The sequence below is a fragment of the Cottoperca gobio genome, chromosome 11, assembly GCF_900634415.1.
Source record: "Cottoperca gobio chromosome 11, fCotGob3.1, whole genome shotgun sequence".
In the NCBI taxonomy this organism is placed as follows: Eukaryota; Metazoa; Chordata; class Actinopteri; order Perciformes; family Bovichtidae; genus Cottoperca; species Cottoperca gobio.
This window is the reverse complement of record NC_041365.1, coordinates 20,905,241-20,921,545: the sequence shown is the minus strand read 5'-3', so window position 1 is coordinate 20,921,545 and position 16,305 is coordinate 20,905,241. Positions and strand designations below refer to the sequence as shown.

General features: G+C 40.4%; 1 protein-coding gene across 1 annotated transcript in view; it reads left to right on the top strand.

The window, feature by feature from the left end:
• LOC115015681 (receptor-type tyrosine-protein phosphatase U-like) overlaps positions 1–13,958 on the top strand; it is a 209,475-nt gene extending 195,517 nt beyond the window's left edge. Inside the window, exons 26-29 of the mRNA XM_029443188.1 lie at positions 6,950–7,075; positions 8,999–9,156; positions 12,238–12,373; positions 12,973–13,958. Coding sequence (XP_029299048.1) covers positions 6,950–7,075; positions 8,999–9,156; positions 12,238–12,373; positions 12,973–13,035 — 483 coding nt within the window. The 3' untranslated portion in view covers positions 13,036–13,958. The remainder of the gene's footprint in view (positions 1–6,949; positions 7,076–8,998; positions 9,157–12,237; positions 12,374–12,972) is intronic.
• The last annotated feature ends 2,347 nt before the right edge of the window (positions 13,959–16,305 follow it).

Sequence of the window (16,305 nt, the reverse complement as noted above, 5' to 3'; positions counted from 1 at the left end):
AAATGATAGACTCTAATTTAATGTATTCAGACTTGTTCCTATTCATTCATCTTTGTGAGGCTTCCTGTGGACGTGCAGCATGTCTCCCCTGAGGAAGATATGGGGGGTGCACAGTGTCGGGGCCAATCTCCTACTGTACGCTGAAAACCCCCGGAGCAAAAGTACAGAAACAAAAAGCAATGTAAAAACAGAAGAAGCTGTCAGGCTCTCTCACCTTCTGTCCACTTACTGCAGCCAGCAGACTGCAAAGAGCAATTCCTCCTGCACGTCTGTATCCCTCCACCTCAGTCTGACGTGCACCTTACTGAGCAGGAATGTGACAAAAGTAGTGCTTAATTAATCATAAAAACACTCAATGAATGCATATAATGTTTTTTGCCAACGTGCACAATTCAAACGGCTGAAATATTATGTTAAATAGTTTAAAAGACTGTCATGGCCACAAAACTGTTGATTTTTAACCGTCTTTGTTTTCGTTGCAATGTGAGTGATATTAAAAAATGTAACTTTATTCATTTCTAATTCCCCCTTTTGATATTTCTATTCCATGTTTGTACCATGCGCCTCGATAATGTGAAGTTTCTGAGTAGAGAAGTCTTCATTATGGAGCTTTATGTTGATATATGTGATTCATTTAGATGACAAAGCATGTCATTAATTAAATTCATTTTTTGAATCGCATGACAGTTTGAGAATAAACATGATAAATTAATATTAATTGTTGGACATTCAGGTGTAAAGTCTGTTTTTATGATCTTTTATTTTTTATTTACAGAAAGTAAAGTTTTGCTTCATTATTGTGAGATATTAATGAACTATTTTGAGATATTTCTTATTATTGTGAGTCATTATTATGAGATACTAAGTCATTATTATGAGATACTAAGTCATTATTATGAGATACTAAGTCATTATTATGAGATACTAAGTCATTATTGTGAGATACTAAGTCATTATTATGAGATACTAAGTCATTATTATGAGATACTAAGTCATTATTATGAGATATTAAGTCATTATTATGAGATACTAAGTCATTATTGTGAGATACTAAGTCATTATTGTGAGATACTAAGTCATTATTATGAGATACTAAATCATTATTATGAGATACTAAGTCATTATTATGAGATACTAAGTCGTTATTGTGAGATACTAAGTCATTATTATGAGATACTAAGTCATTATTATGAGATGTTAAGTCGTTATTATGAGATACTAAGTCATTATTATGAGATACTAAGTCATTATTATGAGATACTAAGTCGTTATTATGAGATACTAAGTCATTATTTTGAGATACTAAATCATTATTATGAGATACTAAGTCATTATTATGAGATACTAAGTCATTATTGTGAGATACTAAGTCATTATTATGAGATACTAAGTCATTATTATGAGATGTTAAGTCGTTATTATGAGATACTAAGTCATTATTATGAGATACTAAGTCATTATTGTGAGATACTAAGTCATTATTATGAGATACTAAGTCATTATTATGAGATACTAAGTCATTATTGTGAGATACTAAGTCATTATTATGAGATACTAAGTCATTATTGTGAGATACTAAGTCATTATTATGAGATACTAAGTCATTATTATGAGATGTTAAGTCGTTATTATGAGATACTAAGTCATTATTATGAGATACTAAGTCATTATTGTGAGATACTAAGTCATTATTGTGAGATACTAAGTCATCATTATGAGATACTAAGTCATTATTATGAGATACTAAGTCATCATTATGAGATACTAAGTCATTATTGTGAGATACTAAGTCATTATTGTGAGATACTAAGTCATCATTATGAGATACTAAGTCATTATTATGAGATACTAAGTCATCATTATGAGATACTAAGTCATTATTATGAGATACTAAGTCATTATTATGAGATACTAGTCAGTTATTGTGAGATACTAAGTCATCATTATGAGATACTAAGTCATTATTATGAGATACTAAGTCATTATTTGAGATACTAAGTCATTATTATGAGATACTAAGTCATTATTATGAGATACTAAGTCATTATTATGAGATACTAAGTCATTATTATGAGATACTAAGTCATTATTATGAGATACTAAGTCGTTATTATGAGATACTAAGTCGTTATTATGAGATACTAAGTCTTTATTTAGAGATACTAAGTCATTATTTATGAGATACTAAGTCATTATTATGAGATACTAAGTCATTATTGTGAGATACTAAGTCATTATTGTGAGATACTAAGTCATTATTGTGAGATACTAAGTCATTATTATGAGATACTAAGTCATTATTGTGAGATACTAAGTCATTATTGTGAGATACTAAGTCATTATTGTGAGATACCAAGTCATTATTGTGAGATACTAAGTCATTATTATGAGATACTAAGTCGTTATTGTGAGATACTAAGTCATTATTATGAGATACTAAGTCATTATTGTGAGATACTAAGTCATTATTGTGAGATACTAAGTCGTTATTATGAGATACTAAGTCTTTATTTAGAGATACTAAGTCATTATTATGAGATACTAAGTCATTATTGTGAGATACTAAGTCATTATTGTGAGATACTAAGTCATTATTGTGAGATACTAAGTCATTATTTTGAGATACTAAGTCATTATTATGAGATACTAAGTCATTATTGTGAGATACTAAGTCATTATTATGAGATACTAAGTCATTATTGTGAGATACTAAGTCATTATTGTGAGATACTAAGTCATTATTATGAGATACTAAGTCATCATTATGAGATACTAAGTCATTATTATGAGATACTAAGTCATTATTGTGAGATACTAAGTCATTATTATGAGATACTAAGTCATTATTATGAGATGTTAAGTCGTTATTATGAGATACTAAGTCATTATTATGAGATACTAAGTCATTATTGTGAGATACTAAGTCATTATTATGAGATACTAAGTCATTATTATGAGATACTAAGTCATTATTGTGAGATACTAAGTCATTATTATGAGATACTAAGTCATTATTGTGAGATACTAAGTCATTATTATGAGATACTAAGTCATTATTATGAGATGTTAAGTCGTTATTATGAGATACTAAGTCATTATTATGAGATACTAAGTCATTATTATGAGATACTAAGTCATTATTATGAGATACTAAGTCGTTATTATGAGATACTAAGTCGTTATTATGAGATACTAAGTCTTTATTAGAGATACTAAGTCATTATTTTGAGATACTAAGTCATTATTATGAGATACTAAGTCATTATTGTGAGATACTAAGTCATTATTGTGAGATACTAAGTCATTATTATGAGATACTAAGTCATTATTGTGAGATACTAAGTCATTATTGTGAGATACTAAGTCATTATTGTGAGATACCAAGTCATTATTGTGAGATACTAAGTCATTATTGTGAGATACCAAGTCATTATTATGAGATACTAAGTCATTATTATGAGATACTAAGTCGTTATTGTGAGATACTAAGTCATTATTATGAGATACTAAGTCATTATTGTGAGATACTAAGTCATTATTGTGAGATACTAAGTCGTTATTATGAGATACTAAGTCTTTATTTAGAGATACTAAGTCATTATTATGAGATACTAAGTCATTATTGTGAGATACTAAGTCATTATTGTGAGATACTAAGTCATTATTGTGAGATACTAAGTCATTATTTTGAGATACTAAGTCATTATTATGAGATACTAAGTCATTATTGTGAGATACTAAGTCATTATTATGAGATACTAAGTCATTATTGTGAGATACTAAGTCATTATTGTGAGATACTAAGTCATTATTGTGAGATACTAAGTCATTATTATGAGATACTAAGTCATTATTGTGAGATACTAAGTCATTATTGTGAGATACTAAGTCATTATTGTGAGATACTAAGTCATTATTGTGAGATACTAAGTCATTATTGTGAGATACTAAGTCATTATTGTGAGATACTAAGTCATTATTGTGAGATACTAAGTCATTATTGTGAGATACTAAGTCATTATTTCAAGACATTAGGTCCCGATGTGCTTCTCTAGAGCTACATACAAATCATTTCACTTGTTTTCATTACTTAACTATCGAATACAAGCAAATTAGTTATTGTAAATATCCATATATATAAGCTATTATGATGGTTTCTTTCCGTTTGTCCTCTCAGGGCCTCCGTACCTTTCTTATAGTGTACCATGTGGCGCAGTGACAACACGCCGTCCTTATCGGCTGTCAGATAAGACTGTGACACGCAGAATCACATGTCCGGCTGCTCTGCCACAAAGCGTCTAACCCCACATTCAAGACGTCCATTTCATTTACACTGGCTGTCACAGCATTAACACATTCTTATCGCACCCCCCCCTGTGTTTGCTCATGCGCGGGTCCGTCCTGTTGCTCCCTATCGCCGCTCTGTCACCGTGTCATGTTGGATTCCCGCTCAACATTTCCACCATGCCTGTCAGCTGCAACCTGTCACTCTTTTCTTCTTCTTCTTCTTCTTCTTCTTCTTCTTTTCTTGTCTCTTGCTGCCAGTGGATTAACAGTTCACCCCCCCCCCCCCCCCCCCCCCCCCACACACACACACACACACACACACACACACACACACACACACACACACACAGTTTGCCCTCCTGAGTTGGAGCTGCCTGTCTCCTGTCTGAATGTATAAATATTTATCTCCCTTCGTGCCCAAAGTCACCTGTTAATACCCTTCTGTCATTGTGAAACGCCATTATCACTTCCTCCTCCAGGGGTCCCCTCAACCCCAAAGTCACCGCAGCGTGTCAACACCGCTCCCCTATGTCAACCCCCCCCCCACTCTTTTCCTATTGGCTAGTGTCTTTGAAGCAGCGTTGATGAGAGACCTTGGCTTTTTGCGTGCGCCCAACCTCCCAGGCTAACTTCCTGTTTATCTCTCCCAGGCATAGCCAAGGTCTCCTTCTCCATTAATTTATAATGTGCTAATGGTAATGATTTCCACTCATGAATTATTCAAGCTAGGTGAACCGGCCTCGTGTGAAGGATTGTTTCCTGGCGACGGAGCCGGTTGTGTTTTTTGCTCATTTAATTTACGGCGGCTATTTGTAGATAATCATTGTCATTTAGACTAATTGTCTCTGCTGTCAATACTCAGGTGTCTTGTTACTGGAACTCAGCATCACTGGCTGCTGACACCGTGATGTGTACTGCCGCGAGCAAGCGTGGGCTAATGACCTGTTACTGTCTCCTCTCCTTATCTCCTCTCCTCTCTCCTTATCTCCTCTTCTCCTCTCTCCTTATCTCCTCCTCTCTCCTTATCTCCTCTCTCCTTATCTCCTCCTCTCTCCCTCTCTCCTTATCTCCTCCTCTCTCCCTCTCGCCTTATCTCCTCTCCTCCTCTCTCATTATCCCCTTATCTCCTCTCCTTATCTCCTCTTCTCCTCTCTCCTTATCTCCTCCTCTGTCCTTATCTCCTCTCTCTCCCCTCTCTCCCTCTCTCCCTCTCTCCCTCTCTCCTTATCTCCTCTCCTCCTCCGTCCTTATCTCCTCTCCTCCTCTCTCCCTCTTCTCCCTCTCTCCCTCTCTCCTTATCTCCTCTCCTCCTCCGTCCTTATCTCCTCTCCTCCTCTCTCCTTATCCCCTTATCTCCTCTTCTCCCCTCTTCCATTCCTCTCCTCCTCCTCTCCTCTCCTCTCTCCTTATCTCCTTTCTCTCCTCTCTCCTCTATTCTCCTTTCTCTTTTCTCTTTCCTCCTCTTCTCTCCTCCTCCCCCTCCTCTCTCCTCTTTCCTCCTCTTCTCTCCTCTTCTCTCCTCCTCCTCCCCTCCTCCTCCCCTCCTCTCTCCTCTCTCCTCCTCTCCTCTCCTCCTCTTCTCTCCTCTTCTCTTCTCTTCTCTCTTCTCTCCTCTCTCCTCTCTTCCTCTCCTCCTCTCTCCTCTCCTCCTCTCTTCCTCTCCTCCTCTCTCCTCTCCTCCTCTCCTCTTCTCTCTTCTCTCCTCTCTCCTCTCTTCCTCTCCTCCTCTCTCCTCTCCTCCTCTCCTCTTCTCTCCTCCTCTTCTATTCTCTCCTCTTCTCTCCTCCTCTCCTCTCCTCTCCTCCTCTTCTCTTCTCTCTTCTCTCTTCCTCTCCTCCTCTCTCCTCTCCTCCTCTCTTCCTCTCCTCCTCTCTCCTCTCCTCCTCTCCTCTTCTCTCCTCCTCTTCTCTTCTCTTCTCTCCTCTCCTCCTCTCCTCTTCTCTTCTCTCTTCTCTCTTCCTCCCCTCCTCTCTCCTCTTTCCTCCTCTCCTCTCCTCCTCTTCTCTCCTCTTCTCTTCTCTTCTCTCTTCTCTCCTCTCTCCTCTCTTCCTCTCCTCCTCTCTCCTCTCTCCTCCTCTCCTCTTCTCTCCTCCTCTTCTCTTCTCTCCTCTCCTCCTCTCCTCCTCTTCTCTTCTCTTCTCTCTTCTCTCTTCCTCCCCTCCTCTCTCCTCTTTCCTCCTCTCCTCTCCTCCTCTTCTCTCCTCTTCTCTTCTCTTCTCTCTTCCTCTCCTCCTCTCTCCTCTCTCCTCCTCTCCTCTTCTCTCCTCCTCTTCTCTTCTCTCCTCTCCTCCTCTCCTCTCCTCCTCTTCTCTTCTCTTCTCTCTTCTCTCTTCCTCCCCTCCTCTCTCCTCTTTCCTCCTCTCCTCTCCTCCTCTTCTCTCCTCTTCTCTTCTCCTCTCTCCTCTCTTCCTCTCCTCCTCTCCTCTTCTCTCCTCCTCTTCTCTTCTCTCCTCTTCTCTTCTCTCCTCTTCTCTTCTCTCCTCTTCTCTTCTCCTCTCTCCTCTCCTCCTCTCCTCTTCTCTCCTCCTCTTCTCTTCTCTCCTCCTCTCCTCTCCTCCTCTCTCCTCTCTCTCTCCTCTCTCCTCTCCTCTCCTCCTCTCTCCTCTCTCCTCTCTTCCTCTCCTCCTCTCTCCTCTCCTCCTCTTCTCTCTTCTCTCCTCAGCCTTGTCTGCAGTATTGGCCTGAACCGGGGCTGCAGCAGTTTGGTCCGATGACGGTGGAGCTTCTGTCGAGGACGGCGGACGATGACGTGATCATCCGTCTCTTCCGGGTCCAGAACATCACTCGGGTAGGTGACAGTGACCTCTGAGTATATCTGCTAAATCTGATATTCTCCAAACAAATACAGAAGGTTTTTAAATCCTCACCTGTAAGATGTGCTGCTGACCTAACGTGTGCACCCGGGGGAAGTCTCTAACGCTGATGAATCCTATCGATCTTCTCCACATCGTCCACCCTGTTACTTCATTTAATGAAAGCTGTGATTCCCTTCAGCTTGCTGTCTTCCCAGCACAAACACGCATTAAGACCTCAGACTGAATCACTTTAAGTCTTCATGTTTTACAAGAACAGCTGAGAAATGTTCCCGCTCTGTATTTCTGAGGGAGACATTTCACGCCACTGAATCAATTCAATCTTCCTGCGAGGGTTAATGAAGCCTGATGCGAATGTAATGTTCAGAATGCTGACCTCGGTCCCGCTTGTTGTGGCATTTACAACATTATAATCCTACTTTTAAAACAAGCAGCCGTACGGTAATGTAATGAGTCACATATCGACTCCTTTAATAAGCACGACGTGTTCCTGTTGGAGCCATTATGCGACACAAACAGCTTGTATTAGAACACTCCATGTTTGTACAATTACTGAAGCAAGTTTCTTGATGTTGAGCCGATGTTTCAGGATGTTTTGTGTTCCTGAATGTGTTTGTTGAGTCTGCTCAGCGTAGCTCCTGCTCCCGCCCTTTGACCTCAGTAGGTGCTCAGCAGTCTCCTGTAGATGCTTCCAGCAGCTTGTTGTCCTGAAACCTCCTGTAGTTGCAAAACCCTCCTAGCTTACCCGCCTTAGCCTCCCCGTCCACTCCCATACCCCTCAAATATCTTGACTCCATGTCAGGAACTGTCCCCACATGGCTCTCTGCAGGATCCCGAGGAGACAGACGCCACAGAGACAGACACCGATAGCCTCTTACCCAAGAAGGTACTGCATTGTCCCGTAGATGCAGCTGAAGTGCTGCGAGTAGCGTTGTTCCCAACAATAATCAACTGTGATAATAACTGCGTGTATTTAGTTTAACATGTTGTTGGTTCCCTGTGGAGGTTTTGCCCACTATGTGTTACAGAGCAGTTCAAGTCTGAAACTTTATTGTCATATGCTCAAAAGCTACAGCGTAGTTGGCAATGAAGATCTCAAACCCCAGGTTCCTTCAATAATGCAACACACAGTATACCTCAGACATAACGGGACCCTCTGTCCTCGGACAAGGAATAACTCTCCAAAAAGAAATGGAAGAAAGCTCAGCGAGGATCGTCTGCCAGGACGGAGAGACGACGCGTGTACAGAAACGGAACAAAAAGACAATCTTTACTCTTTATACGTGTCCAGAGAATGCTCCCAAAACCTGAATAATATCATTTAAAACGTGTGTTAATCAGAACATGCTACATTTAGAATAAGGCGTCTTTGGGAATATACAAACAGAATATGTTTACATGACTCGTATCAAAGTCAGAATATTCTTATATACAATACTGGAATATTAGTTTAGTCAATGTGGTGCATTTAGCACGGCCTGAAGATCCATCAGTGCAGCTCGTAGTACTAAGAGAGAAAAGCTTTTTCAAAATCACAATAAGAAACGTGTTAAAAGAAGAAGAAGAAGAAGAAGAAGAAGAAGAAGAAGAAGAAGAAGAAGAAGAAGAAGAAGAAGAAGAAGAAGAAGAAGAAGAAGAAGAAGAAGAAGAAGAAGAAGAAGAGGCGGACACAAATGTACCCGCATGCTTTTAACTTCTGTTAAGACTTTCTGCTTCCACACACACACACACACATGTCGAGCAGGTTTCAGGTGTCGACAGAATCCCCTCGGGCTGAGAACCAGGAACATGATGAATGATGTGTGCAGCATATGCTGGGTTTTTAATATGTGATGTTTTATACTGGAGAGAGAAATCCTGACTTCTTCCTCCCTCTCCACATCCCTCGCTCTCTCAAGCTTCAGGAGGGTCAGCTTGTGGTGCGTCACTTCCAGTTCCTGCGCTGGTCCCCGTACCGCGACGTGCCCGACTCCAAGAAAGCCTTCCTCAGCCTGTTGGCTCAGGTTCACAACTGGCAGATGGAGTGTGAGGAGGGACGCACCATCGTGCACTGCCTGTGAGTGCGCTGCCCCGTGTTCGTGGGACATGTTATTCTACATAAATGTTTTTCCTCTGTCAATGCAAATGCACAGTGTAACTAAGTGTAGCTCAAGGACGGCACTTAAATACAAATTAGAGGTATTTGTTCTTTACTTGAGTTTTCCCATTTTATGCTCATTTGTAATAAGCTTTACTTTTCACAGTTCTTCCTCCTTCCTGTCCAGTTAAACTGAAGGAAGAAGTGTACTTCTACTCTTTAAGATACAATATGTAACATTTCTACACTAATGTCTTAAAATGATTAGACCTATCCTATACATTTGTTGAGTTGTGTAAATGATCAAACCCACAGAAATATTTCCTTTTAATCAGGTTAACGTTTCATCTGGTCTCCTGTGATGGCTTTGTCCCCCTTTGCACATGAGCGTGTTTTCCAGAAGCTTCATGAAGTGACTTATTTCCAGACGTTACACTTTATAGATCCTGCTCGTTTTTACCGGATGAAGGATTTTGAAGAAACAAGCTGAGCACACCTTTAGGTTGTAGCTGCTCCGACCTGCGTTCACCGGGGAAACACTGGTTTTTAAAGTGAAACTGCTTTATTCAGCGCTTTCACCAGCGTTACTCTCCGGGTCTGTTTGTTTTGGAGAGCAGGAGACCTCTGTGGATAATTCGGCTCTCGGTAGAAATATCCTGAACGATGAACAATAAAGTATTCCTAATCGGGAGAAGCTGACTGCAATGAAAGAACCCCCATGGGCCGCTTAATTAATGAATGTAGCAGGAACATGTAACACACACATTAATGTAACAGGAACATGTAACACACACATTAATGTAACAGGAACATGTAACACACACATTAATGTAACAGGCACATGTAACACACACACATTAATGTAACAGGAACATGTAACACACACATTAATGTAACAGGAACATGTAACACACACATTAATGTAACAGGAACATGTAACACACACATTAATGTAACAGGAACATGTAACACACACATTAATGTAACAGGAACATGTAACACACACATTAATGTAACAGGAACATGTAACACACACATTAATGTAACAGGAACATGTAACACACACATTAATGCAACAGGAACATGTAACACACACATTAATGTAACAGGAACATGTAACACACACATTAATGTAACAGCAACATGTAACACACACATTAATGTAACAGGAACATGTAACACACACATTAATGTAACAGGAACATGTAACACACACATTAATGTAACAGGAACATGTAACACACACATTAATGTAGCAGGAACATGTAACACACACATTAATGCAACAGGAACATGTAACACACACATTAATGTAGCAGGAACATGTAACACACACATTAATGCAACAGGAACATGTAACACACACATTAATGTAACAGGAACATGTAACACACACATTAATGTAACAGGAACATGTAACACACACATTAATGCAGCAGGAACATGTAACACACACATTAATGCAACAGGAACATGTAACACACACATTAATGCAACAGGAACATGTAACACACACATTAATGTAACAGGAACATGTAACACACACATTAATGTAACAGGAACATATAACACACACATTAATGTAACAGGAACATGTAACACACACATTAATGTAACAGGAACATGTAACACACACATTAATGTAACAGGAACATGTAACACACACATTAATGTAACAGGAACATATAACACACACATTAATGTAGCAGGAACATGTAACACACACATTAATGTAACAGGAACATGTAACACACACATTAATGTAACAGGAACATGTAACACACACATTAATGTAACAGGAACATGTAACACACACATTAATGTAACAGGAACATGTAACACACACATTAATGCAACAGGAACATGAAACACAAATTAATGTAACACACACATTAATGTAACAGGAACATGTAACACACACATTAATGCAACAGGAACATGTAACACACACATTAATGTAACAGGAACATGTAACACACACATTAATGTAACAGGAACATGTAACACACACATTAATGCAACAGGAACATGTAACACAAATTAATGTAACACACACATTAATGTAACAGGAACATGTAACACACACATTAATGCAACAGGAACATGTAACACAAATTAATGTAACACACACATTAATGTAACAGGAACATGTAACACACACATTAATGCAACAGGAACATGTAACACACACATTAATGCAACAGGAACATGTAACACAAATTAATGTAACACACACATTAATGCAACAGGAACATGTAACACACACATTAATGTAACAGGAACATGTAACACACACATTAATGTAACAGGAACATGTAACACAAATTAATGTAACACACACATTAATGTAACAGGAACATGTAACACACACATTAATGCAGCAGGAACATGTAACAATACTTTAATTACATTTTGCTTTACATTCTTTTACTAAAGGTCTTGATTGCAGGACTTTTACTAATCGAATGTTTTCAGTGTGGTTTTTAGTAGTTTTGCTGTGAAAGTGAAAGATCTGAACTCTTCCTCCATCATTAGAAATGCATTAGAAACAACTTCCAGACTCATTGAAGGCTGGACTTCATGTGGATTGTTTTAATAAGAGGCCACACTGCATTCATATTCTTCACTTCTGGTATTTTAGACTTGCCATGGTCACACTTAATGGATAATCGTTCCTCTGTAAGAGTTAATGAGATTTAGTTCCTCTGAAAACATTCAGTGTTTGTGTCTTTACATTAGCCGCCTGCCTTCCTTTAGATTTGTCCCCCGTCTCCATGTCAGGGCCCTTTGATCTCTGGAGGTCAGGCTGTGTTAGATATCTAATATCTGATTAAGTCCCCGCTCCTGTATTTTAATGAGAACTTCTCAGATATTCATCTTTAAAGCCTTCCAGTTGGCCTTTTTCTGACAGCATGCTTGATCTGTGCTCAGTCACACTGACATTTCACTGTAGCCCCCCCCAGAGAGGCTTTCGGAACCGCTTTACCACATCTTTATTAGGTCACTCATGTCTTTATGCTTCTGTGTGTTTGTGTCTGCGTTCCTTTCTTTCTGGAGCAGGAATGGCGGCGGTCGAAGCGGTACTTTCTGTGCCAGCACCATGATCCTGGATATGATCCGTCACCACAGCATGGTGGACGTGTTCTTCGCTGCCAAAACGCTGCGTAACTCCAAGCCGAACATGGTCGAGACGATGGTGAGCAAGCAGGGATCTTCCTCCACTATTTACTGCAACACATTATATACTGTATACTATGCTGCTGCCTCGTGGTGCCTTCACACCGGACGTGAAGCACATTTTTCATTTGAAGTCAATGCAAAACACGAAAGCCAATCAGCGTTGAGATTCTCCTCCGTCACCGGCGACATACTGACAGTGTTGAATCAGAGATGGAGGAAACAGTAGCTGCTGGCTGTGTGTATAAAGCATACACTGATCAAACTCTCTGAACAAGCATTTTTAAAACGTTTCTTACTTTTCGTCATGTGGACATGTAATTCAGCCTTTTACTAATTGTACGTTTATTGCAATCAAAGCAAAAACCAGTTAATTTTGGGTTCATACAGCTGTAGTAAAGAAGATTAATTCAACGTGACGTGCTAGAGACGGTGACGTTTTACTACTCGCTTCTCTTATTTAAAAACAGCATAAATGGAAAGTAAATCATTTGAGTGAACTGTAGCCTGAACTCTAGTTCTCTAATGTTCTTCAACCGGAGCCCGGCCCAAACAAATATGCAATGATTTACTGTCGATATGGAAAATAACCCGGGTCATTGTGTGTGCTTGTTGCAGGAGCAGTACCGGTTCTGCTATGACCTGGCCCAGGAGTATCTGGACTGCCTGGAAGTCAGATAGCACCAATCCCTCACCTCTGGTCCCTCCTCCAGGAGCAGGTCTGGATCCTGGATCTGAGCTCCTGCCTCCTCGGTCCATGTACACAGCTCTTCTTCGCCACGCCTGGATGAAACGTTGTCTGCCATAAAGACTGATAGAGAAAGCTCACTGGACAACTTGTAACATACTACTGAGTGACACCCTTTTTGCTTTTCCTCGGCGCTCTGATCCAACCTGTCGTGCCACTTTACATCTGCCGAACCAGAGGACACTTAACAGGTGTTCATTTTATACACGAGCAGCCGGACTCGCCGCCGTACGCGGCAGGATTCAAAGTGCTCAGCTGTTTCCTGCCTTACTACGAACAAACACTGAGAGGGAACAACAGTTGATGCCAACCACTGGGTGATATTTTGTGTTTGTTTGTAACACTGTAAATGGTGCAATCTGCTGTTGGTGAACATCCCATGTCGTACTGTACTATATTTGAACTTTATCGTGGGTGAGGCTGAAGGTAACCTGAGGGTGGGATGGACAGATCTGTACAGTAGAGTTGTCTTGGACCTAATTTCTCTTTATTTATTTTCAGTGTATATAGATGTTTCCTTTCCTCCTTCCCCCGGGTGTTTCTAGATGTTCTGAACGTCTTCTCAATGTGCCAATCCATTCTCTCTGTGTCTGTAAACGGGACCCCCCCTTCAGCATCTGCATGCCCAGTCTTAAGTGTTTCATTGCAGTGTGTGGCCCGAGTCTGCTTCCGGACGGATTCTGCAACGTGAATCCCTCTGCTAGTCCCGAGAGAGCTCCGTAAGAACAACCGCGTGTTGCTGTGAGAATACGGCGGGAAATCTGTCGCTTTCTAAATTTGTATTTATTCAATGTGTTTTATTTTCTAAATAGTGTATAAAACAGGAAAGTAAATAAAATATGTTGTTGCTTAACAACCACGCATCCGAGAGATTTTGTTTTTCTCCATCTGACGGGCTGGGTCAGGTGCCCCCCCCCCCCTGCAGAGTCAGAAGGGGATAGATAGTTAGCTTGTTAGCATCACGGGTGGATTACTGAACCTACTGGGTATTCAAAAACAAAATGTAAGACGACTACAAAGAGACAAAATGACCACAAAGACACTTAAAACTGCAACGCGCAGACACAAAGACACTAATTAACCACCAAGAGACGCTGAGCGAGGGAGTCTTGCTCCCGTCTGAGGACTGGCCACTTCACCGCGGCCTCAGCCAATTGCAATCAGCGATTGCTGCTTAAGAATCCCACAGTTCATCCACTTGACCTGTATTTTAATTTACGCTTATCATTTAATTAGCAACTTTAATGGACTTTTTTTATCATTACCAGCAAACACAGCCTCGAGGACTCAGCCACCTCTTTAATTGGAGAGTCTTGATGATCCATTGATCGAGGGCTCGACGCACTCAATCTGCACGTGGCGCTTTACAAGCCATGTCACATCTAGTTACGATGTTTTATGAGTGGCTGATAAGCTCTGGTGATTCACAGTTTGACCCTTTTCTACACTCTGCGCGCTGTTATCAATATACTGTACTCCCTCTGCTGCATGTGCACTTTTTAAACGAGGGACAGGACAGATGAACAGCAGGGGAGAGTCAACTCCAGGAATAGTCAGATAAAGGTCAAAGGTCACACTCGGATTTATTGTTTGGCTGTCAGTGTTGTCTCCACAGGTTCAATTACATTCTCTCTTTGTGTTTAGAGGCAATAGATGTCCCTTTACTGCATTTAAAAGATGAAGAAAAGCTCCTCGGATTTAAGAAAAAAAACACAATTGCTTTTGTGTGCGTCGCACAAAAGGACGAGGACGACGCTCTCCTCAAAGCATCTGTTTATGTCAGATTACACAAACCTGGAAATGTGTTTCTTCTTCATGTGTTGCTGGAGAGAAAACACAGGTCCTCAGATTTTTCTCTTTCCTTTGAAGGCTGATCTGAATGCTTAAAATGACGGTGTGAGTCTCATTGTCAAAGCGGCAGTGTCTGCAATTACTGTAGCAGCTATTGTTTTACACTGAAAGGCTGCATTCAAGCCCTGGAACTGAGACTTTTTAGATGAGTGAACGCAATGGAAAGCAGACAAGAGCGCTCGTGGGTATCTTGGGATGCTTATCTTGATGATTTCATTAATCAGAGAACAATTTCTGTGCACGCACGCACGCACGGAAATTATATTCATCCCAGGCAATCAACGGAAACATACAGATTATCTAATTAGTATTAAGGTGCAAATAATGTTCAGCCATTTTAAAGAGGTAGGTTGAATGTTTGTAAGTGGGGTTGAATGAGGTACTTATCCGTAGTCACTATATAACCAGCAGTAGATGGCGGTCGGCACGCCACTAGTTTGGAGAAGATAGGAGTACCAGCAGGAAGCGAAGCAATGTTCTGCTGTGGACGTATTTTAGACACTTAAGATAATCATTACGAGTTTAAGTGTACACTATATTTTGAATATTTTTACCACTTTACCTTCCGTTCAGACAGCCCTCTGCAACGGGGAAATTAAGCTGTTATCTATGCTCTCTTCAAAGCCACCAGACTAACCTACCTTGCAGAGCACAGGTGTTGCTAGTCTACCGCCGCATATATGGATTAGTTTGTTGAGGTTATTGTGTGACTTTGGTGTTTTAAAGTGTTAGTTCGCCAAAAGCCACACAATAACACAAACTAACTAACCAGTAAAGGCAGCGGTAAACCAGCAAATTCCATGATCTGTAAGTTAAATGGAGTTTGGTGGCTTTGGTGAAAGGATAGATGGGTGGTGTCCACCATCTACTGTAGGTAACACACTGACTATAGATAAGTATCTCATACAACCCCACTTCAAACTACCTGAACCTTTAATAGTGGTGGCAGTGCTTCAGTCCCCGTCTACCTGCACTCTCACTACAGCTCTGCACATGAATAGTTTATTATTTGCTTTCTTGTTTCATTTTTCATCGTCACATCCTTCTGCTAAGAGGGCAATCACAGCACGCCTTTTGATTGTTTTCTCACTCATAAGTTATTAATATCCACATAAAAGGGCAGAAACACTGAGCTGTTTGAGCACACTATAAGCCAACAGTAAATAAACGCGCCGTGCTGGTTTCCACCACAGATCTTTTTGTCTTTAGTTGAGTCCAGCAGGCTCTGTCGGACGAGCCTTCTCCTTATCCCTTTTGTGTAAATCCAATGTAGGAGCGTGTGGGGGCAGGGCCCTGGCATCACAAGTCTGCAGAAGGAAAGCTGTGCAAACACAAATACAAAGATGCATCTC